We start from the raw sequence: 23747 nt of genomic DNA, 5'->3' as shown, positions 1-23747 counted from the left end.
AAAAAGGGACACAAGCACATAATAATAATAATAATAATAATAATAATTAAAATAATAATAATAATACATTCATTTTCTACCGCTTATCCTCACGAGGGTTGCGGGGGTGCTGGAGCCTATCCCAGCTGTCTTGGGGCGAGAGGCGGAGTACACCTGGACTGGTCGTAAAAATAAAAATAAAAATAAAAATAAAAATAAAAATAAAAATAAAAATAAAAATAAAAATAAAAATAAAAATAAAAATAAAAATAAAAATAAAAATAAAAATAATAAAAATAAAAATAAAAATATCATTATTAATAAAATTATGAATAAAAATTATTAATATAATTTATATTTATCATTATTAATATAATAATAATGATAACAATAATAATCGCAATAAATTTATAATGCACTTTACATCAAATAAATAATCTCAAAGTGCACATATAGCAGACTACATGACACTTTTACGTGTAAAATATGTGTAAAAATATACGTGTACAAATGGACTGTCACATGTAAAATACTATACAGTCTGCCCCCCCCCTCCCCCCCGTCAATTTTATTAAATCAATGCGGCCCGCGAGTCAAAAAGTTTGCCCACCCCTGGGTTATACGAATGTAAAGGTGACTATAGGGGTGTTATTTCATGTCTAGATGGCTCTAATAATGCTAAAAGACAGATTTAGAAGGTTATGAAAGGCCAGTATATGCTCTAAGTATGAAAACATTTCATTTAAAGAAGAAATCCTACTTTCTGAGACCAATTAAGCGCAATAAATGAAGGATGACGGTAAATTTGATAGTTAAAGAATTAGGATCATTTAAAAATAGCATTTCAAATTCTGCTACAGTTTGCAAATGTCAAGTAATTTAGGGTTTGTGTTAGTTTTTTTGGCGTTTAAATTAGTTTTTGATCTTTCAGTGTTTATGTGATTGTCGTATTTTTGTTTTATGGTGTTTGTGTCATTTTGGTTTTAGTATCATTTCGTTAGGACGCATAAGCATAGGCCACCGTGAATAGCATAGCTTTGTTTTTCCTGCTGTAATACCACAAGACGACACGCCCCACCCTCCGTCGCCCCGCCCCTCCCCGGCCCCGCCGCCCTCTTGCTGCCTTTGTTCTCCTCCCACCAAGCGCGAGCAGATGGTGCTGTGCTTGGCTTGGCTGCGACTGATTGACAGCTGCTCTCCGCCAATAGGCTGCCTAGGAAACAGCTGACCGGTGTGGCCAGCGCCAGGTGTTTTTTTTTTTTTTATCATTTGTGTGTTTTCTTTCCGTCGGGGTGCTAGCAGGGTGACAATTGGCTCGGTGGAGGCTAGCGGCAGGTCGGCTCATCTCTCTGCTGGCCGCCATGCATCCCGGAGGCTGATAAGAGGAATACACGCTTCACTCTGCTTTTGTTGTTGACAATAAGTGCAGCTTTATTATTATTATTATTATTATTATTATTTGGTGGCTACGGGCTGCCCTTTTGGGATGAAGGATCTCCGCCTTTATGACATTGACATGGGACGACAACAAGGTGAGACTCCCTGTGAAAAATCATTTCAAAATATTGTCTTTCCAGGCCAATGTTGCGTTCTTATAAATATTGAATTATGTTAGATAATTACGTTTGTTGCGGAGGTGCCGTGTAATTAATTAAAGGCAAAACGAAGCACTTGTGCATCCCCTGCTGTGATGAGTTGTGCTTTTATTTTGCATGCAGACAAACTCAAGGGCATAGCGACCAATCTGTCAATAAAAACATGAATCCCGCCACCCATTCGCTTCGCGACCAAGACTTTTATTAAAAGTGATAAGACAGCAGTTCGCCGTAGTAGCGAAATAAATGAAATACGTCGAGGCAGCAATGCGTCAAAAACAAACTTTGATCTCTTTGCTGCGCCACGGGCTCCATGCGTGCGCAACAATATTTGCATATTCATGTTAAAGTGCATATGGGCAGATGTCTTCAACGTTTGTGCGAGGAGGAATTGTCTTGAGGCCCTTTCTTGGAGACATGGGGGTCTGTTGGCAGGGGGTCCATTGTAGATTGGGCTGCTCCTTGCTGCAGCTGTTGCGCTATTGTGATGGAGGGATGCTGACTGGCATCACTCGGGCTCCTTTTCAGGCATGGCTACTTCCAATGGGACACATGTGACGGAGTGGGGGGGGGGGGGGGGTATTATGGTGTCTTGTTTTGACTCTTTAACAAGCAAAGTGTTCCAGGACAAAGGTGGTCCTTGGATTACAAACGAGTTCTGCTCCAAGCCTGGATTGCTAGTCCCTACGCTCTCGGTCTGGGTTGAATGCACAACATCCAATTCCCTGCTAAAACAGAAAGGGGTGGTAGTATGGTGTCAACCATACCACTACACTATCTATTAGGCTATTGTAAAGTAGGTTAAAACTAGGACAAACACGCAATACAACCCTCAACTTGTATAGCAAATGTTTGATCTGAAATCGTAGCATATCACCTCGTACTTTGGTACGGGACAAAAAATGTAAAAATTTGAAAAAAAAAAAACCCAAAAAACCTGCTAAACCATATTTGGAAAGCAGGAAGTGAACAAATGTAACAGTTAGTGATTGCAAAAGTACCAAATGGAGGGGTAGGATTTAATAAGCTTTGCTTCTTCCTACTCCTTTTGGACATGTGTAACTGGGAACTGATTATGTGATGCATTCAATTGTAATCTGACAAAAAATTTAAAAATTTGAAAAAAAAAACCCCAAAAAAACTGTTAAACCATATTTGGAAAGCAGGAAGTGAACAAATGTAACAGTTACTGATTGCAAAAGTACCAGATGGAGGGGTAGGATTTAATAAGCTTTGCTTCTTCCTACTCCTTTTGGACATGTGGAACTGGGAACTGATTATGTGATGCATTCAATTGTAATCTGACAAAAAATTTAAAAATTTGAAAAAAAAACCCAAAAAAACTTTAAACCATATTTGGAAAGCAGGAAGTGAACAAATGTAACAGTTACTGATTGCAAAAGTACCAGATGGAAGGGTAGGATTTAATAAGCTTTGCTTCTTCCTACTCCTTTTCGACATGTGTAACTGTGAACTGATTATGTGATGCATTCAATTGTAATCTGATGCATGTTAAAAAATGAAATAAAACCATTACCATAGCAGAAGCCGTTAGCGAAGGCAGACTATACGCTAATGGAAAGAGTCATGTTGACGCCGAAACATCCGAAAAACTACGCAATTTTTCCCATCAGAGATAAAGTCAATGCAATTAACAATTTCTGTGATCGGATTCCCTTTCTTGATGGTGGCTTTCCTTTTCTTTGGCGCGCTACACCATCAGGGGAGTGTGCCTTGCGCTCGGGCGACACAAAGAATGGTGGGAGGTTGACTGCGTGACTATGTAGTCTTCCTTAGTGTGCACATACGTAAATAATCCTTGAGCAACCAAACCGCGGTTTGGTCAAAGTGCGCCATAATAACCCCGTAGCATAACAAGAAATGCCATAACTTGAAATGTCATAACATAAAACGCCATACACCAAGGACCGTTTGTATAGTTATGATTTTTCCATACACAAAAGAGCAGTATTGGATATGTTTTTTTTTCCAAAGGTGTTATTATTTATTACGACTTCCACCATGACTAATGATGTCTGCTTTGCAAGCAGGTGTCTGTTTCTATCAGGATGTTAGGAGACAGCAGGGCTCATGGGGGGCTGGGACCTCCCCCCACCCTACCGCCTGAAGCAGCATTTAGGTCCCGTGGGTGTAAGGCACACAGAGTGACCAGAATGGTGTGTGTGTGTGGGGGGGGCAGGGATATGGAGCTAAAGCCTCTAACCATTATTCATAAAAGAAGGGCTCAGGCATTAGCTCCTTTGTCCTCTGTGGGCTGGAGGTCTCAGAGGCAACAGATGTAGTTACAATCCACCTCCAATCATCTCCTTAGGCATCACTGCACCAGCCATAGAAATGGTTACATAGTCAAGACATTTTATAATCTCTAGACGCTGTGTGTGTGTGTGTGTGTGTGTGTGTGCAGGTGTTTGACCCCGATATGTCAGTACCATCTGGCTGGGCTAATTTACCTGTGCCGCTGCTTGGTTTTGGATAACACGTGTATGTATGCTAGTGTGTGCAATGTTGTTTATTCCGTATGAATAATGACGGTAAATTTGATAGTTAAAGAATTTGGATAATTTAAAAATAGCATTTCAAATCCTTTGCAGGCTACAGCTTCGATGTTAAAGTTTGCAAATGTTTAGGGTTTGTGTTAGTTTTTTTGGCATTTAAATTAGTTTTTGATCTTTCAGTGTTTATGTGATTGTCGTATTTTGGCTTTGCTGCATCTTTTATATGCATTTGTTTTATAGTGTTTGTGTGATTTTGGTTTTAGTATCATTTCGTAATGGCGTCTGCTTGATTGATTATGATTTAGAAATGTCATTTATGCATTTCTGATACATGTCAATGCAACAATCTCTCTCTCAAATTGAAGCTATATTTTTTTAAAACATGATTTAACATCCCTTTGCAGTGGCAAGCAGTCTTAATTGTACCACTTGTGTTTAATAGACTGGTTCCTAACTTAATACTGGGAATACTAGCAATCATTTCATTAATCCATTTGTCATCTTCCCATGGGCCCATCTCAGTCTGGCATGGAAAAAGGAATTCAGAACATTCCGTGTGCTTTTGAGCAGATTGAAAGAGTTGTGCCATAACAGGTATTTGTGGATGTCGCTCAACTTTCCATCTATTACATCATCTTGTTCCTCATCAGACCAACACCTCTCCAGTTTTGCCTTTAACACATGCATCATTTATTAATATTAGACAATGGTCAAACTAATGATCCACTGTCAATTATTATGATGCAAATCTGTTAGCGTATGTGCTACTTCTGTCCACATTAGCGATGTTTATTGCGGCTGTGCAAACAAAGCAATTAAGCAGCCGTAAAATCAATAGCCTGAGTGTTGCTGATGGTTAGCGGCCTTGTTGTTTTCAAGCAGCCAGGAACTAATGGCAGTGACGTGATATGGCACAAACCTAAATGTTCTGTGTCAGAGAGGGGAGGCGTGACCAGAAGCTTCCATGGCGACGCAACTCTGTGGAGGATAACAGAATTCCCGCGTCGTAATCAAAAAATCTATAACCTCTACGATGAAACATGTTGTTGAATTATATTCCTTTTTCTTTGTTTGCCACTTCGTTATTAACGTTCATTCGTTTCTGGTTGCCTGACACTGAAAGATATGGCAACATCTTTCATTTATTTAGTGTTTTTTTTTATCTGGTCACCGCTGCTCTCAATCACATTATAATGAATGGCTTGTCATTACAACTCAGTCCAGTAGATGGCATTGTAACACAGCATAATGACACTAAAAGTAACAACTAGCTGACTTTATGCTCTGTTGTTAAATAAGATTTAAAAATGTGACTTTAAAGCGACCAACTCCTCAAGTTCTGGACCAAAATGAGTCCACTTAAGCTGAGCTTTGAGATCCACAAACATCGACAAAGAAGTCTACAACATGTGGTGCCTGTCTAGAAAGTGAAAGTTAAGCATATGTGAAGGTGAAAGCTAAGCCTGTGTGAGGGAGTGACAACGATGCATCCGTGTCTGCCTCTTCCAGTGATTTTTCCATTAGTCATATGTATGTGTTGTGCAACTCTGATTGTGCGGTGTGAGTGTGTCTGTATTACACCGAGGAGAGTTCTTAGACTGAGTCTATAGGAGTAATAATAATAATATTAATATGTAACAATACTATTCCACTGGCATTTAACAAAGTAATAAAAAGGGACACTTTCTTCAGGTGCTGTCATACACTGTAGTTTACGTTTTGCACAAAGTGACAATACATCGTCCACGAATGTCTTTTTCCGTGATGTTTTAAAGCTCCTGTGGCTGGACCAATGGACTTGACAGGATGTTTTAAACTCTAGCGGTGTCATGTTGGCCGTGTTTCTGTTATTAAGTGGGGTCAGGAACTTTTTTATGTTTTGTTATGTAAACAGGAAACTAAAGAGGACAGAAAATGCTGGCGCCGTTTTACCAAATATGGCGAATCTAAGATTAACCCCATTTCTAGTTATTTAGTGGTGACTGTATGTTCCTTTTATGATAAACAGAACATTTTATAAAGCATCCACTTGAATGTATCTTTGTATTTTGTTATCATTTCCATCATCATTATGGTAGTGAAATACTATGGAGCAAACTTCAAACTCATAATAGTACACTTTTGTTAACCCAAAACCACTTCCACTAGGATGCGTTATTGAGATTCATATTGCCTTCACTGACTGTGTGACCTGTTTCCGTCCTCTGGGTTTGATTCTAATACACTTGCCTAATCCAAAGTAATACAGCAGCATCACGATATCCTGTGCGGTCCCTTTAGCTTGAAGACAAACATCACCCCGTATCACCAACACATCCCCCGTATCACCACCAGTCCCTTAGCGAATCCCCAGGATGGGAGGCGACCACGCCTGTCTTCCTGTTGCTGTTGCCAGGCAAGTTCCCTTCAGACGAATTAGTCAGCTCTCTCGTCGGAAAGCCTCTTAAGATCCAGCTGATTACGTTGACCGTAATGCCATGCAATGGAGACGTGGGACGATGGAGGACTGTGGAGGGTCGCCCCCTTTGGTAAATACAACTAATTGAGTAATGGGATCTCTTAAGTGTTGCTGCTGTTAATACAAGCACATGGATTTGTTAACGATGTGCTGGTGAACTAATCCTGGTTAAGAAATTGGGAAGGATAACGTTGTTGCATAGATATTGTTTACCTATGGGGAACATATATTCACTTTAGAATGGTGAGGAAGTCCTTTTAGATCACATGATACTACACTTTGGTGTCATAGTCAATTGTCCAATTTTCGGTATCATACATGATAACATATAGTGTATTTTATAAAAAATACAATCTGTCCTAACCACTTACTAGTCTATCTAGTACAGGGGTGGGCAAACTTTTTGACTCGCGGGCCGCATTGATATAACAAAATTTTCGGGCGGGGGGCAGACTAGATATTTTACACGTAACAGTCCACCTGGTATTATTGTATCTGTAAAATTGTCATGCAATCTGCTATTATTATTCATTATTTTATATTTATATTTAAATATTTTAAAAATAATAAAATATTATAATAATTAAAATAAAATTAAAATAATTATTATTATATTATTATTATGTAAAATATGCAAATATAATAATATTATTATATATAATTAATATAATAATTAGCATTAATATAATAAATATAATAATCATAATAGTTATAATAATAATATAATAATTATTATTTTAATTGTTATTATTATTATGTGCTTGTGTCCCTTTTTTCAGGAGCACTTTGTAAACAACAGACCATGTCAAACAACGAAATTGATACAACCATCAAAAGGTTGGCTCAGGCCATGATGCCAGGTTGTATGTTGAGTTTAAATTAAATACTTTTGAAAGATTGGGCGGGCCGTATTCAAACACTTGGCGGGCCGGATGTGGCCCCCGGGCCGTAGTTTGCCCACCCCTGATCTAGTATATGAAGTTTCACCTCATAGTAAACTCTTTAGCCTGAGTTAGCTTCAAAGTTGGAACATGTTACTTCTGCAACCATGCCATAAAACCTCTGTTCTCCGCTGCAAACTTTTTGCCCTAAATTCCAAACACTGAAGTTATTGCATTAAAATTTTAGCTGTGCATCTTTTCGGTGTGGTTCACACTAATGCCTTGTTGTGTTTAATGATGTGATGATTCGGAGAAGTTAATGATCAAGTCCTTATGGGCCTGCTGGATAGATGAAAGCTCTCAAAGGAATTTGAACCGTTTCCAAGTAGTTCACAGCAGTGTTTTGGCCTCGCATCGTAATGAGCTAACTTGCAGTCTCAAAACTGTTGATGCTGCACATCATTTATAGGCTTGCATGGAAACCCGGGGATAATTGTTGTTCTCCTTGTTACCTGGTGATATTGTTTGATTCGCACATGATATGTCTGCCTGTTCAACCAATTTTTAATTAAAGCAACAGCACTATCGTCCATCCATTTTGTATGCCGCGTATCCTCACTAGGGTTGCAGGGGTTCCACCCTGGACTGGTGATCAGCCATTCACAGGGCAAACAACCATTCACACTCACATTTTTACCTATGGACAATTCGGAGCCGCCAATTAACCTACCGGGTTTTTGGAATGGGGGAGGAAAAATGTGCAAACTAAACACAGAGATGCCCAATGGGGATTCGAACCCGGGTCTTGCTGTGTAGCCAACATGCTAAGCACTTGGTCATTCATTCATTCATTCATTTTCTACTGCTTTTTCCTCACGAGAGTCGCGGGGGTGCTGGAGCCTATCCCAGCTGTCTTGGGGCGAGAGGACTGGTGGCCAGCCAATCACAGGGCACATATAGACAAACGACCATTCACACTCACATTCATACCTATGGACAATTTGGAGCCGCCAATTAACCTAGCATGTTTTCGGAATGGGGGAGGAAACCGGAGTACCCAACGAAAAACCATGCATGCATGGGGAGAACATGCAAACTCCACACAGAGATGCCCAATTGAGATTCGAACCCGGGTCTTGCTGTGTAGCCAACATGCTAACACTTGGCCATGTTACATAAAATGTGGGTTTACTGACATGCATTTGTTTTTTTCTTTTCAGAGTCTTCTTCTCCATAATCCTGCTATTGAGGACACAATTTGGATTCAGAACTTGGTACTTTGACTCGACTCAAGATTCAGTGAAAGATCTGGTTGATGCCTGTTTGGTACTCTCACCAAAAGTCATCCGCCCTGCAACCTCTCGTTCCACAGCATGGCTAGATGGAGGTTAGATTGCTTTGGTCCAGGCCAGATGTTGGCCGTACTGATTGTGGTATCAACGAGGGCGTCCAATGTCCAAAGCAGCGATTGTCCCCAGCTGTGTGTGTGTGAGATCCGACCCTGGTTCACCCCGCAATCCACATACAGAGAAGCTATCACTGTAGACTGCAATGACCTTCATTTGACACGCATCCCAGGGAACCTCTCCAGTGATACTCAGGTTCTTCTTCTGCAAAGTAACTACATCGCCAGGACCAGCGAGGAGCTGGAGCAGCTTTTCAACCTCACCGAGCTGGACCTATCCCAGAACAACTTTAGTAATATTCGTGATGTTGGCCTCGTCAATATGTCACAGCTCACAACGCTGCATTTGGAAGAGAACCAAATCACAGAAATGCCCGATTTCTGTCTGCAAGACCTCAGCAATCTCCAGGAGCTCTACATTAACCACAACCACATTAATACCATCTCCGCAAACGCTTTCTCTGGACTGCACAATTTGCTAAGGCTGCACCTCAACTCCAACAAGCTCAAGACCATCAACAGCCAATGGTTTGAATCAACGCCAAATCTCGAGATCCTCATGATCGGGGAGAATCCTGTTAGCGGAATTCTGGATTTTAACTTCAAGCCTCTGGGGAACCTGAGAAGCTTGGTCTTGGCGGGGATGGATTTGACAGACATTCCTGGAAATGCATTTGTGGGTCTGGACAACTTGGAAAGCCTCTCGTTCTATGATAACAAGCTGGTTAGAATTCCCCAAAAAGCCCTTCAAAAACTCCCTAATCTCAAATTCTTGGATTTAAACAAGAATCCCGTGCATAAGATTCAGGAAGGAGATTTCAAGAACATGCTAAGGCTAAAAGAGCTGGGTATAAACAACATGGGTGAGTTGGTTTCCATCGACCGCTATGCTCTGGATAATCTTCCTGAGCTCACTAAGCTGGAAGCGACAAACAATCCCAAGTTCTCCTTCATCAACAGTCACGCCTTCCATGATGTCCCGGCCTTGGAGAGTTTAATGCTCAACAACAACGCCCTCAATGCCCTCTACCAGTCCACTGTGGATTCTCTTCCCAACCTGCGTGAGATCAGCGTCCACAGCAATCCCTTTCGTTGCGACTGTGTGATTCAGTGGATGGCCGTCAACAAAACCACCGTCCGTCTCATGGAACCTTTATCCATGTTTTGTGCCATGCCGGCAGAGGTCAGGGGTAGGCATGTGCAGGAGGTTCTGCAGAAGAACTTGGCAAACCGGTGCTTGCCTATGATTAGCCACGATACCTTTCCCAGTCACTTCAACGCAGATATTGGTTCTACTGTAGACCTGGACTGCAGAGCCGTTTCCCAGCCTGGGCCAGAAATCTACTGGGTGACACCGACGGGGAACAAGATCACGATGGACACCCCGTCCGACAAGTACAGCCTCAGCGATGAAGGGACGTTGAGGATCTCACATATTCAAATCGAAGACTCCGGAAGGTACACCTGCGTGGCTCGGAATTCCGAAGGAGCAGACACCAGAGTGAGCGCAATACGTGTGAACGGAACGCTGTTGGACAGCACCCAGCTCATGAACATTTACGTCAAACAGGCAGAGTCCCACTCCATCCTCGTCTCCTGGAAGGTCAACTCCAATGTCATGACCTCCGACCTGAAGTGGTCATCCGCCACCATGAAAATAGACAACCCGCATATCACATACACCGCCAAAGTACCCGTGGATGTCCACGAGTACAACCTGACGCATTTGCAACCGGCGACCGAGTACGAGGTTTGCCTCACCGTCTCCAACGTTCACCAACAAACACAGAAGTCGTGCGTGAACGTGACCACAAAACAAACCACCTTCGCCGTCGAGGTGTCCGACCATGTGACCAACAATGCTCTCGCCGCCGTTATGGGGACGATGTTTACGATCATCAGCCTGGCGTCTTTGTGTGTGTACATCGCCAAGAGGTGGAAAAGGAAAAACTACCATCATTCCTTGAAAAAGTACATGCAGAAAACGTCATCGATACCGTTGAATGAACTCTACCCTCCGCTCATCAACCTGTGGGAGGCGGACACTGAAAAGGAGAAGGAGGGCTCCTCCGAGAGCAAAGTCAGCCAAGTGGACACCACGCGGAGCTACTACATGTGGTGAAAGCGACCGCTCTTTTTATGACGGACATGTATATGTCACGGGCACATCGGGTTTATGTGCATGTCAACGGAAGCTACCTTATCTTCGTCATGCTTTTTTCTTTGCTTCTCTGTCTCGCACATTCGGGCTCCTTAGTTGAACACGTTGCCTTTTTAACCCCTGTCTTATTTCGGCAGGCGCTGGCAGCTTTTCTTTGTCTGACTGAATCAAGTAGACACTTTAGTTTTATTTTTAGTACGGGTTATGAGAACGCAGCATGAGATCTTGTCACAGTTTCAGTAGACGTGTTAATTCCACACTTTCTAATCTAACTTTGTTTCCCTAGCAGGAGTTTCTCTTGTGAAGCAGTTTCACTATTGACTGTTGTGCACTGAAATATATACAATGACAATAAAGGTATCTTTAGACTTGATATGCTGTCTATTGAACAACGTTAGCGGTTTTCATGTCATGTTGTATCAATGACGTCATTTCCTTTTTGTACATTGATAATCATGTTTGCTTTAGACTTTGCAGGGTAATTGAACCTGTAAACCAGCAACAGAAACACGAATGTTCTCAATTAGGTGAATTGATGTACTGTACAAAAAGTAAGGCTTTCTACATCTTGAATATTTCTTACCTTGCTAGAATGTGTCTACAATCACTTACTTTTTTTGTGGTTTAAACACAAACATGTTGTTTATGGAAGAAGAAATGAAATAAAATCATCTTTCATCTTATTTTTCAAACCATGATTCCATGACTTTTTAATTCTAAATGCACTACACTGCTGATTTATTATATTCTTTGGTTATATGAATGCCGTATGATATTATTTGGAGGGGAACACGGGGACAGAAAATGGAGGTTTAAGTGGTATTACTAGGGAAAAATACAGCCGGTATTTACATTTCTTTATGTGGATGTGATGAGAATAGCCGGAGGTGTTGATTGAGAGGTGAAAACGGGGGCTACAGCATGTCTGCCTCTGCACAGCAATTATTAAAGAGTAATTAAAATTCAAGTCCAGGCAGAGGCACAGTATGCTGCAGAGTAAATGTTCTTGTACATGGACAGTTGCCTGGTACGTTACCAAAAGGAAATCTACACAAGGGATATTTGGCCGTAAAGGCTAATTCCAATTAATTTGAAAAAAAACACACAATATAACGAGGGAGCGATAATTAAACAGCGAGGGACAACTATAATTAGTGTTGATGTTTAAATTCTCACCTTGTTTGTGGCCACTCTTCCCGTGGAATGAGACAATCTTTGGAGGAGAGATGCTATCGTTGTAAGCAAACGATGACGATGATGGGGCGAACCTCCTGCGTTTGGAGAGAGCCTTTTTAGTTTGACATTGACGGCTTCTCTCACACCTTTTTCAAGCCATGAATGTGAAAAAAACTCAATTATAATAATAAAAATGACAATAAAACTATTTAGTCATCGTGAAAAAAATCATCATTGAACATATTAGAGAGGAGTGGCTCGTCCTCAGCAGGTTGCAAAGTACAGACTTTATTAAGTATTGAAGCTTCACACAAAAAGTATTATTTTAGTAATACTGTCTCTTAATTTTGAAAGCTGACTTTTTTCCGGGCAGGGAGTACACGACTCTCTTTTGTATGAACAGCATGTCTGATCTGTCTCCTCCATCTACTGACCATTTAGAATTCTGGAAAGCAATTATTGTCAAGGTCATATCAACCCACAACACAAACTAGGACGTTTGTTATTATTGCAATTATTTAGTCTTCCACTTATGACACATGGTAAATAAAAATAAATGAAATTCTGATTTTTGCACCTTATGTATGGCTTAAGTACAGAAATACACCCCATAATTGAAACTGCCTTATGATCCGGTGTGCCTTGAAAATATTGGCTATACATTTGTCGTGTACTCCACTACGCTGTGCATGGCAGTCGGATGCAAGGACATCCACATTAGGTCTCCACATTGACACCCGAGACAGCAATCACTGCACCACAGCCAAGCAAAGCCGGCTCAAGGATAATCAATACTATCACTTCACTTGGGGGAAGGACGCTCATTTGGGCTGCTTTACAGCCACTAGTGTATTCGCCTCATAACCACTCTATGTGACTTTTACCTCAATCACTACCAAAGACATATTGATATGTATTTTTAAACATGAACGATAGCTCCCAAAAACTTATTTATACATCTTTTGGCGTGAAGACGTGATGAAGAAGTCACTATTCGGGGGGGTTATAAGGCATAAAAAACAGCCAGAACGTGGCAGAAGTATATTTGAACAGAGCTTGTCATGGATATTGTGACGTGTATTACCCACTCCACTCCAAGGACGACGTGGAAGAGCATGGACAAGTGTAGCATGCAGAAGGTTACACACTGTAGGGAAACTTTAACACATGTACCATATACACAAATACCGTATTTTCCGGACTATAAGCCGCTCCGGAGTATAAGTCGCACAAGGTGAAAAATGCATAATTAGGTACAAAAAGAACATACATAAGTACAGTAAACCTCGGATATATCGGATTCAATTGTTCCCACTGGTGTTGTCCGATATAAGCGAAATCCGCTACTATATGCGTATACCAGAAAATGTCCGTTTTACGCATATATCGGATTTATATCCGCTATATGCGTAAATGGGATTTTATCCGTTATAAAAAGGCACTTCCTTGACTATGTTTCCAATGTACCTGGACGCGCAGGCAACGCTGCAAACGCTGCAAATGACGTCGTATAGCGGCCTGTCACGATTCGGCGAATCGGAGCGCCACGATGCGGCCATCCGATATATGCGAGGGAAATTTCATGGAAATGCATTGGAACGGGACTGGAGATTTTGTCCGAAATAGGCAAAATCCGTTATAAAAAATCTGATATATGCAATGAATTTTTATTGGAAATGCATTACAGAAAAATTGGTTCTTTTTTTATCTGTCCGTTGTGAGCGAATTTCCGATATATCCGAGGTTTACTGTACATACACTGAAGTATAAGTCGCATTTTTTGCAGGTAATTTATTTTACAAACTACTTGACCAAGGCAAGTTCTAACAATAAAAGACAGTTTTTTCCATTTATAAGTCACTCTGGAGTATAAGTCGCAGGAACAGCCAACAGAAACATTTGTGTAAAAGTAAAAGTTATCATCATTAAACATCATTAGAGCGTTAGTGTACAGTACAGTACTACTACTAGTACTCGGGCTGCACCAAACAAAGCAGCTGCTCATATGGCAACGTCGTCTCTGTGTAAAAGGTGCTCCAATATTCAAAGCCCAAACAATATAAATAAAGTAATACTCATGTGGCATTACGCTACTCTTAATAATGAACTATCAAATACCTGATATTTTAAGCGAGATGAATAAAAGCTAATCACCAAAATGAGCGTCTTCCCAAGCAAGCTCCTCTACAGCGTTAGCATTTGAAGCATTTGAAGGTTGTTTGGGGACACGGCCACCAGCCGGCGGTGCTACAGAATGAGGTTATTGCTGCAGGCACAACTAAAAATGAACCAAAGCGACCATTCTATTTATTTACCTCCACGTTCCCCAATCTACGTCACCTTTTTCACTTCACAGATTGTATTATTGTTCTTGGAATGCCCCACTTGCACAAAAACTGAATCTTTTGGCTAATGACGAGGACATCTGGCCCCGACAGTTTGCATGCATGCAGGCCCCCCCAACACCCCCCACAACTCGGATTGATGATGCCTAATAGCCATCAATTCTCTTTAATGGGATCATTTAGTGTGCAGCCTTCAGGAGCCCTTAAGATGATCTCCATGGAGATGTTTGGGCATGGGCCCTGCAAATCAAAGTGAGTGAAAGTGCAAGCAGAGTCGCATTAGCGATGCCTAATTAGCTCACACAAATGGCCGCTTTTCTGGTATTTCTGTATAACGTTCCATTTCAATGTTGCAGTGGAATATTTCTTCATGCAGACGACGAGCTCAGTGTGAAGAAGATCTTATACAAACCAAGTTTTCTCTGCAGAAGCTCTCCGGAACCGCCTCCTTGGCTCTTGGCTTCACAGGCGGAGGAAGCGTCTTCCAGGAGGCTTCTCAGCATGGATGATTAATTCTGAAGGCATCTCTTGTCAAGAGGACCGTCATTCTGCTGATAGAAGCATCATGTTCTGTCAGGCCTTTGAAATTCAAATCACGTCTTTCAATTTTAGGTCTCAGTAACGCCTTTGAAAGTCCGTATGAAAGCTACGCTACGGGAGATGCGACCGACATGGGTTGGACGAGAACAAAAAGAGACCATCCGATTCCAACCCCGACATAAATAGCAGCAACTTGATCATAAAGCTCCTTGGCGTATGTGTTTGACATTTTTTTTTTGTTATTAAAATAGAAACGTGGGACTATTTTTAAACCGGTACATTGTATTTTTTAACAGCCGTCTATTTTATATTTGTAGAGTGGAAGATAAGAAAAAAATCTGTCCCAATGAATTATTAATAGTTCACACACAACCTCTGAGTAGCAATTACCTTCTTGAAACGTGACTTATGGAAACACGTGAACTCATGCGAATAATGCGAATAACGACCATAAAATGCCCTAAAAATGCCAAAATTTTGATCCGTTAAAGCAGATATGTCCAAATTTGCAGACTGTTGCTGATTTTATTTTTTTATCAGGCTGTAAATGTAAACAGTATACAGTAGTACCTCTGTTAACATACGCCCCGGTTAGCATGTTTTTCGGTTAACATTCAAAATTATTGCTAAGGTTTTGCCTTTGCTTGTGTTCGCCCGCTGCTTTGGTGCCCAAATATCGTTTTCGGCGATAATTTGTGGGACAGGTCTACTTACTGTATATGTGTTATTTTTTTAATATTATTATTTCTACTATTTTTTGTGATACGAGGAATTTAATCATGTTAAAAACTGTATTTAGAAGGTTCTTTCTGTTTCTTATATTTACTGTACATATTAATAGCTCTTATATTTACATTTCGTTTTTTTTTTTTGGCCTACCAGAATAGAATTTGCCTCAGGTGACAAGTTGAGTTTCCTGGCTGCATTTTGCACCAGACAGTTCTTGTCATGTCTGTCACATTCGTTCCATGGCTATCTTTAGCTTTAAGCTCATCCAGGACTCCTGGATGGATGTGACTCGAGTGGTTTTTAACTGACAGGTCCACCACAACAACAATCGGCGGAAAAAAAATTGAGTGTAAGGTTAAGTGAGAAAGATCACTCCGAGTTATTGGATGCATTTATACTGTAATTATTCATGGATGACAAAAAACAGCCAACTGAGCCAAGACCAATCATGTCACACATTGGACAGTATGACTGACTTGAATGGTTAGATGGGTGAAGTGTTTATTATATACATAATTTATTGGGAATGCCACTTTGCATCATTTGCATTTCATGACATAAATCATCCTCAAACCGAGACCAGGTCTTCATTCTCTAGATTTACTGCAAATCATCGTTTCCATGTAGAAACGTTGATGGATGAAGACTGGTCGTGGTAATAAAGGAATCTTGTCCTGGCTGCTGCAGAATCTGATCTTGGATGATCTCTATCGGACCCCCATCCCCTAATACCAGGGTTCTCGAGGAGGCATATGAAAATGTGAAACAAAGACATAAATAGATCAGATTTAAAGGCCTGCAATGGCCAGGAATCAAATCCCAAGCAGTTAACCAGCAACGCACCAACCAACCAGCAAGGCAGCGTTCCACAAATCTCCCTCAATTATTCAGCACAAACAAAAACTGACAGTAATTCAGCATTGAGTGATCAATTATGAATTGTGACACTCGCATTACCGACTCTGCGAGATGGAACAATCAATGGGGACGTTGTTTTCCACGGTTCAGTCAGCGTGAACAAGCCAAATCTATCAACTCGCCAGCCGCCAGGCACATCTGCAAGAGCTCCATTAAAAAGTCGGCCGGAGATAATACTCGGGACACTGTCACACGGATTTCACCGGATTACCTTCCTGGCCGGCAATCGAACCCACGGACTCTGCATTAAAGGCAGTAGCGTGTACTATTACATCACTAGGGATTCCCTGAAATCAATAGAAGTCACGACTTATAGTCAGGAAAATACGGAATTTAATGATCAGTTTTTTGGGGTTTTATTATTGGAACAACTTGGAAGTCAACCAAGGTCTCATTGTGTTCTATTTGGACGATCCACTTATCGTATTTTCCGGACTATAACTCGCACTTTTTTTCATAGGTTGGCTGTTCCTGCCACTTATACTCCAGAGCGACTTATAAATAAATAAACTGTTTATGTTACATAAACACGAGCGGCACGGCGGTCGAGTGGTTAGCGCGCAGACCTCACAGCTAGGAGACCAGGGTTCAATTCCACCCTTGGCCATCTCTGTGTGGAGTTTGCATGTTCTCCCCGTGCATGCGTGGGTTTTCTCCGGGTACTCCGGTTTCCTCCCACATTCCAAAAACATGCTAGGTTAATTGGTGACTCCAAATTGTCCATAGGTATGAATGTGAGTGTGAATGGTTGTTTGTCTATATGTGCCCTGTGATTGGCTGGCGACCACTCCAGGGTGTACCCCGCCTCTCGCCCAAAGACAGCTGGGATAGGCTCCAGCACCCCCCGCGACCCTCATGAGGAAAAGCAGTAGAAAATGAATGAATGAATGAATGTTACATAAACACTGGACATCTTTTCTGTTTATGATTATTTTTTCGTGTATCTGAATAAGCATTGTGTTAGCATATACACCTATTCAGCCTGTTCTTTATTATTTTATTAATGTTAGAACTTGCCTTCCAAGAGGACGTAATGTCTGTTTTGGTCAAGTAGTTTGGAAAATAAATTACCCGCAAAAAATGTGACTTATGTATGTTTTTTTTCTACCTAATTATGCATTTTTGGCCTTGTGCGACTTATACTCTGGAGCGACTTATACTCCAGAAAATACGGTAATTGAATTAAAACTAATGTAGTCTGATGCGGAACAAAGTACCCAAGCGTTACATTATCATTCTTATTGGTACAACAACAAACAACAAATGTGCTAAAACTGTAACAGCCCGAAATATACAATTTAATATTTGTGTTTTTTCAGCATGACAGCAAATTCAATTTAAAATCCAAATATATTAGATGGTGATAAACGCAAAATTCAGGCTATTATAATGATATAAAATGCAAATGCCTTTTTAATTACGTCTTCAAATGAAACAAGCAGCCAATTGTGGATCAATTTAGGGCTCAATCTCATTTAGGAAAGAATGAGATGAAGTGTTGTTTACAATCCCGGACATCAAGACATCCATAAAAACCACCAGTGGTTTTTAAGCGGCTTTCACGCAAGATTTGTGCCTTGGCCGGCCCGGCGGTCTGCGGCACCGTCCTCATCTGGCACAAAGCCCGGCTTGGGAGGAAGCGAGCGGCAAGGTCTACCGAGAGCCAAACCGTCAATTTTACACATGTTGTGTGGGCCACGTCCAACCGCGGTCGGCAATTTCAGCATCGACTCCCTTGTGAGCGAACCTTTCAGCGGTCCTAATTGGATAAGCTGTCGGCTGAGGGTCTGAGCGGGTTCTGTGTCGGCGGGTGTGCAGTTGAGACGTCGATATAAACGCTCCTAAGAGGACCGAAATATTTTTTCCATATTTTGTCCAAAAACAGCAAACTGCAGGGAGATAGTTCTCCATGAAATACAACTGTCATGGTGGGGGCACTTACATTACATACCGATTAGTTTGGGCGTGGGCAAACTGTGAACAGTGGGCCACATAAGGCCCGCCAAAAACCGTAACCTGGCCCACCGGACATTTCCAAATTCCGAGCCTTATTATAAGAAACTAGAGACCTGCAAACTACATGACTACATTAAACGACATTAAATGAGGATGATTTGGAACGGTCCAGTGATTGTGACTGGTACTTTTACAATCAGTAACTGTTACATTTGTTCACTTCCTGCTTTCCTAATATGATTTAATTTTTTTTCATTTAAATTAAAATTTTTACAATCAGTAACTGTTACATTTGTTCACTTCCTGCTTCCCTAATATGATTTAATTTTTTTTCATTTAAATTTAAATTTTTACAATCAGTAACTGTTACATTTGTTCACTTCCTGCTTTCCTAATATGATTTAATTTTTTTTTCATTTAAATTTAAATTTTTACAATCAGTAACTGTTACATTTGTTCACTTCCTGCTTTCCTAATATGATTTAATTTTTTTTTCATTTAAATTTACATTTTTACAATCAGTAACTGTTACATTTGTTCACTTCCTGCTTTCCTAATATGATTTAATTTTTTTTCATTTAAATTTAAATTTTTACAATCAGTAACTGTTACATTTGTTCACTTCCTGCTTTCCTAATATGATTTTTTTTTCATTTAAATTTAAATTTTTACAATCAGTAACTGTTACATTTGTTCACTTCCTGCTTTCCTAATATGATTTATTTTTTTTCATTTAAATTTAAATTTTTACAATCAGTAACTGTTACATTTGTTCACTTCCTGCTTTCCTAATATGATTTAATTTTTTTTCATTTAAATTTAAATTTTTACAATCAGTAACTGTTACATTTGTTCACTTCCTGCTTTCCTAATATGATTTAATTTTTTTTCATTTAAATTTAAATTTTTACAATCAGTAACTGTTACATTTGTTCACTTCCTGCTTTCCTAATATGATTTAATTTTTTTTCATTTAAATTTAAATTTTTACAATCAGTAACTGTTACATTTGTTCACTTCCTGCTTTCCTAATATGATTTAATTTTTTTTCATTTAAATTTAAATTTTTACAATCAGTAACTGTTACATTTGTTCACTTCCTGCTTTCCTAATATGATTTAATTTTTTTTCATTTAAATTTAAATTTTTACAATCAGTAACTGTTACATTTGTTCACTTCCTGCTTTCCTAATATGATTTAATTTTTTTTCATTTAAATTTAAATTTGTACAATCAGTAACTGCTACATTTGTTCACTTCCTGCTTTCCTAATATGATTTTTTTTTCATTTAAATTTAAATTTTTACAATCAGTAACTGTTACATTTGTTCACTTCCTGCTTTCCTAATATGATTTATTTTTTTTTCATTTAAATTTAAATTTTTACAATCAGTAACTGTTACATTTGTTCACTTCCTGCTTTCCTAATATGATTTAATTTTTTTTTCATTTAAATTAAAATTTTTACAATCAGTAACTGTTACATTTGTTCACTTCCTGCTTTCCTAATATGATTTTTTTTCATTTAAATTAAAATTTTTACAATCAGTAACTGTTACATTTGTTCACTTCCTGCTTTCCTAATATGATTTTTTTTCATTTAAATTTAAATTTTTACAATCAGTAACTGTTACATTTGTTCACTTCCTGCTTTCCTAATATGATTTAATTTTTTTTCATTTAAATTTAATTTTTTACAATCAGTAACTGTTACATTTGTTCACTTCCTGCTTTCCTAATATGATTTAATTTTTTTTCATTTACATTTTTACAATCAGTAACTGTTACATTTGTTCACTTCCTGCTTTCCATAATACAGTTTAAGGTTTTTTTGTTTTTAAATAATGCACCCCGTAGCGAAGTACAAGGTGATATGAGCATTCAATGACATAATGGGTACCATAGTAAGTGTCAATACACATACTGAAATGCTATGGCTAGCATAACATAGTCCTAGCATAGAAGTGTTTCAAATTTAGTTCACATGTTGCTTCAACAGGTGACCAATTTCCGACCATAACAAAGCAGTGACTGGATGTAGCCATCGTGATGTCATCAGCTCAGTTGTTGAGGTATACGCGTTACGCAACAATCCAAACATTACGCCTTCACTGAATCAGAAAAATAGAAAATCCACACCAAAGCAAAACACTATATACGTAAATAAAAGTATCCCGTGATAATGCAGGGTTTGGACAAGGTCCCCCCTCCTTCGTGAATCTTGCAGTGGTTTTGCACCAGAACCCTTTGGTCCATTTGAATGTAACTCTACTTTGGCTTGTGTGCAACTATGTCATCATTCGTGATCAAGCAGTACATATTTTCACCGTGTGAATAATTCATTAGCTCATCCTCTCGTGAAGCTTCTTCAAGTGCACTCAGCTATTTACGGCGGGCCTGCTAGATTGTCAATAGAATTATTTACTGTAAGTTCTCCACAAATGACCTTTACAGTCTGAGCGCGGTCTATTATTAGTCCAAAATATTGAAAGATGAGTTATATGTTGTATTGTGGCCACTAGGCTAATTTCTTAATGCTGCTGTTGCTGCCTGATGTTGACACCAGGAACCAAATCATAATTGGTGCATTGGGTGTTGGTTAGCATCCACTGAATTCAGTTTACTTTCTGTGAGGAAGAAAACGTAGCATAACAACATGAGTTGCAGCAAACAATATTTTCTATCACCGTTTAAAGAAGTTTGGTTGGTGGTTTGACAGCAAGGAAAACACTTAGGGATTGAAAGTAGGGGAGTCACAAAGCAAATGTGTTCTAAAGAAGATGGCGGATGAAGGCAGGCGTCCATCGGGGACGTCAATCTTCAGTGGTGACGTGGAAATCAATCTGGCGTATTTATTTTATGCCACTGCTTGTCTCTGTCATCCGCTGACATCTCTGCTTTTTTCAAAGATCAGAAACTTTGGTTTTCATCTTTTCTGGCTCGATATAAACTTGTGTTGACATCCCGTTTCCCAGTTCTTCCAGACTTCCGGATTCACACACAGTTGCAAACCGTCACAGTAAAGCCTGGCGTTCACTTTTTGATGAAGCCATCTGAACCACATTAGGCGCTAATAGCTAATAGCAGAGATGGGATCCTCAGGCCACCAAACTGGACACATTTAATAAACACATCTGGCAACAAAGGGCAGCCGTCGTCAAGAGGTTTGACTAAATGTGGGCAACGTGGACCAAGGTCATGCTCCAATCGTAAAAGAACCGAATGGCACAGAGTAGCACACCTTGACCCCGTAGTCCTGGACACCCTCCAGGGACAAAGTAGAGAGGGTTTACCAAGGAGGTTACCTTGAGCCCCTTCAAAAACAGCAGATAAACTACAAATTCTCACAATCGGTAATCTGATTATTATTTTCCAGGTCCAAATCCTCAATGAAAATATTTAATGTAGATAATACTTTATGGCAAACACAACTTGTTATATAAATAAATGAATATGATATAATGTGGACAGAATGAGAAGGAAATTAAAACAATAAACCAATAATCTGTTTTTTTTTTTTTTTAGAGGTTCAGTTCACAGATAGTATAGATCTCGGCCTCACTCCATAGATTCATAGACGAGGCAACACTGACACCTTCTGGACAAACACGGTACAGCATGAACACCTTCCAATTCATTGTGAGGAAAAGTAGGCTAGTAATGTAAAATGGGTCCATTCATAAATGAAAGTCTTACAAATAATAACGACTAACAGCACAGGGGTGTCCAAAGTGCAGCCTGGGGGCCATTTGCCGCCCACGGCCTCTTCTAAAAATTGAATTGAATAAAAATAACATTTTAGACACAGGAAGTTGCAATATTAAAGAAAAAATGTTCATACTAACAATATGTTTGTTTTTTTTTAACACCTCGTTAGAACATGCCCATGTGTTTATGAGAAGAAATGAGACTGATACGAGTTGTTCATCGTTCTGTGTGCATTCTATGAAGAAATAAAGCACCCAATAATAATGACAAAATGATTACTTAACCGTAATCTGTCTATAGTGTCCCAACTCTAAAAGAATGACTATTCTTCAGCGAGACTTCATCACTGTATATACATATAGTGATGAATTAAGGTATTTATACGGATTGTATGCAATCGTTCAATACCAGGGTCACACAAAGAAAGCTCCATACACACTATGATGTAACATGTAACAACGAGGCATTGTGGAAAAGAGAGTCCATTCAGTCTTTAGTCCCCCGGAGGATGCCTTTGTGTACCTTTCTTGATATTTTTTATCTTTTATTTTTACAGTGTTTGGGTTTTTTCCCCTTGTCTGAATTGTGTGCAATGTGGAAGACTGGGGTCAAACCTGACAAAACGAAAACAGGCTTTGTTTTGCTTTGTGCACGGGGGCGCCGCCATGCCGGAACAGAAAATGGCCTTCCCCCAGATGGAATCGAACATTTACAGGAAAGGTGAATAAAGACTGAAGATGGAACTAAGGGGCATTTCATATCGCTCCTGAGGATTCATGACTTGATGAAGCGTTATTTCTTGAAACTTCGTTTGTTGTGTATCATAATTATTGGGAGCAATTTGATCACATATTACAATAAATGCTACTGTGGTTTGTTGAACCGCCTGCTGTTGTTCTTTATAGTTATTGATTTGCATTTAATGGCGCATTCTTTAAGTCTCTGGGAACACAATTGCTTTCCCAAGCGGTTGTCCTGAATCGCCTGGCGCGTTTCCACGGTATCTGAGCGCATCCGTGCATCGGAAAAAAAAGGCTCTTGATGGCCTCATTATTCCTGTCAAATTATTGTATTAATAAAATGACAGCAACGGCTCTCCCAATTGTAGCAGTGAAATATTTATGCGGCTAACGCTATCACAACACATCAAATTGAGCTTCTTTCCCTGAGCGCAATGTGTGTTAATTGACATAAAGCAATTAGTCATTTTAAAGGTTGTGTTTTGCTGAGACACCATAGGGGACCGGTTAAGTGATTTTCCCTGTCATAACCATCACCTCGCCACCATTGAACGAGACAAGTTTGAAGTGCAGCTAAATTAGAATTAAACACCGTCGTGTGCATATTGGTGTTCATTCTCATTAATGCACTGCATAATTT

The 23747-nt window shown here is 39.7% G+C and overlaps 2 protein-coding genes across 5 annotated transcripts in view; one reads left to right on the top strand and one right to left on the bottom strand.

Moving 5' to 3' along the window:
* itpr1b (inositol 1,4,5-trisphosphate receptor, type 1b) overlaps positions 1 to 23747 on the bottom strand; it is a 124681-nt gene that overhangs the window by 95089 nt on the left and 5845 nt on the right. For all 4 annotated transcript variants that reach the window (XM_058051928.1, XM_058052183.1, XM_058052012.1 and 1 more), the window contains exons 3-4: positions 14929 to 15067; positions 12172 to 12266 (exon numbers count right to left, since the gene is read on the bottom strand). The gene's annotated coding sequence lies outside the window, so the exon portion shown is untranslated. The remainder of the gene's footprint in view (positions 1 to 12171; positions 12267 to 14928; positions 15068 to 23747) is intronic.
* lrrn1 (leucine rich repeat neuronal 1) lies at positions 1128 to 11668 on the top strand. Its single transcript, XM_058053349.1, has 2 exons — positions 1128 to 1511; positions 8650 to 11668. The coding sequence occupies exon 2, from the start codon at positions 8803 to 8805 to the stop codon at positions 10954 to 10956; it is 2154 nt and encodes a 717-aa protein (XP_057909332.1). The 5' UTR covers positions 1128 to 1511; positions 8650 to 8802; the 3' UTR covers positions 10957 to 11668.

This window comes from Doryrhamphus excisus, chromosome 1, assembly GCF_030265055.1.
Source record: "Doryrhamphus excisus isolate RoL2022-K1 chromosome 1, RoL_Dexc_1.0, whole genome shotgun sequence".
NCBI lineage: Eukaryota > Metazoa > Chordata > Actinopteri > Syngnathiformes > Syngnathidae > Doryrhamphus > Doryrhamphus excisus.
The sequence above is the reverse complement of the archived record's forward strand: the minus strand, read 5'-3'. Positions and strand labels throughout refer to the sequence as shown.

What these genes read in the sequence shown, in the direction of transcription:
- lrrn1 (XM_058053349.1), top strand. Translation starts at nt 8,803, where the DNA reads ATGGCTAGATGGAGGTTAGATTGCTTTGGTCCAGGCCAGATGTTGGCC.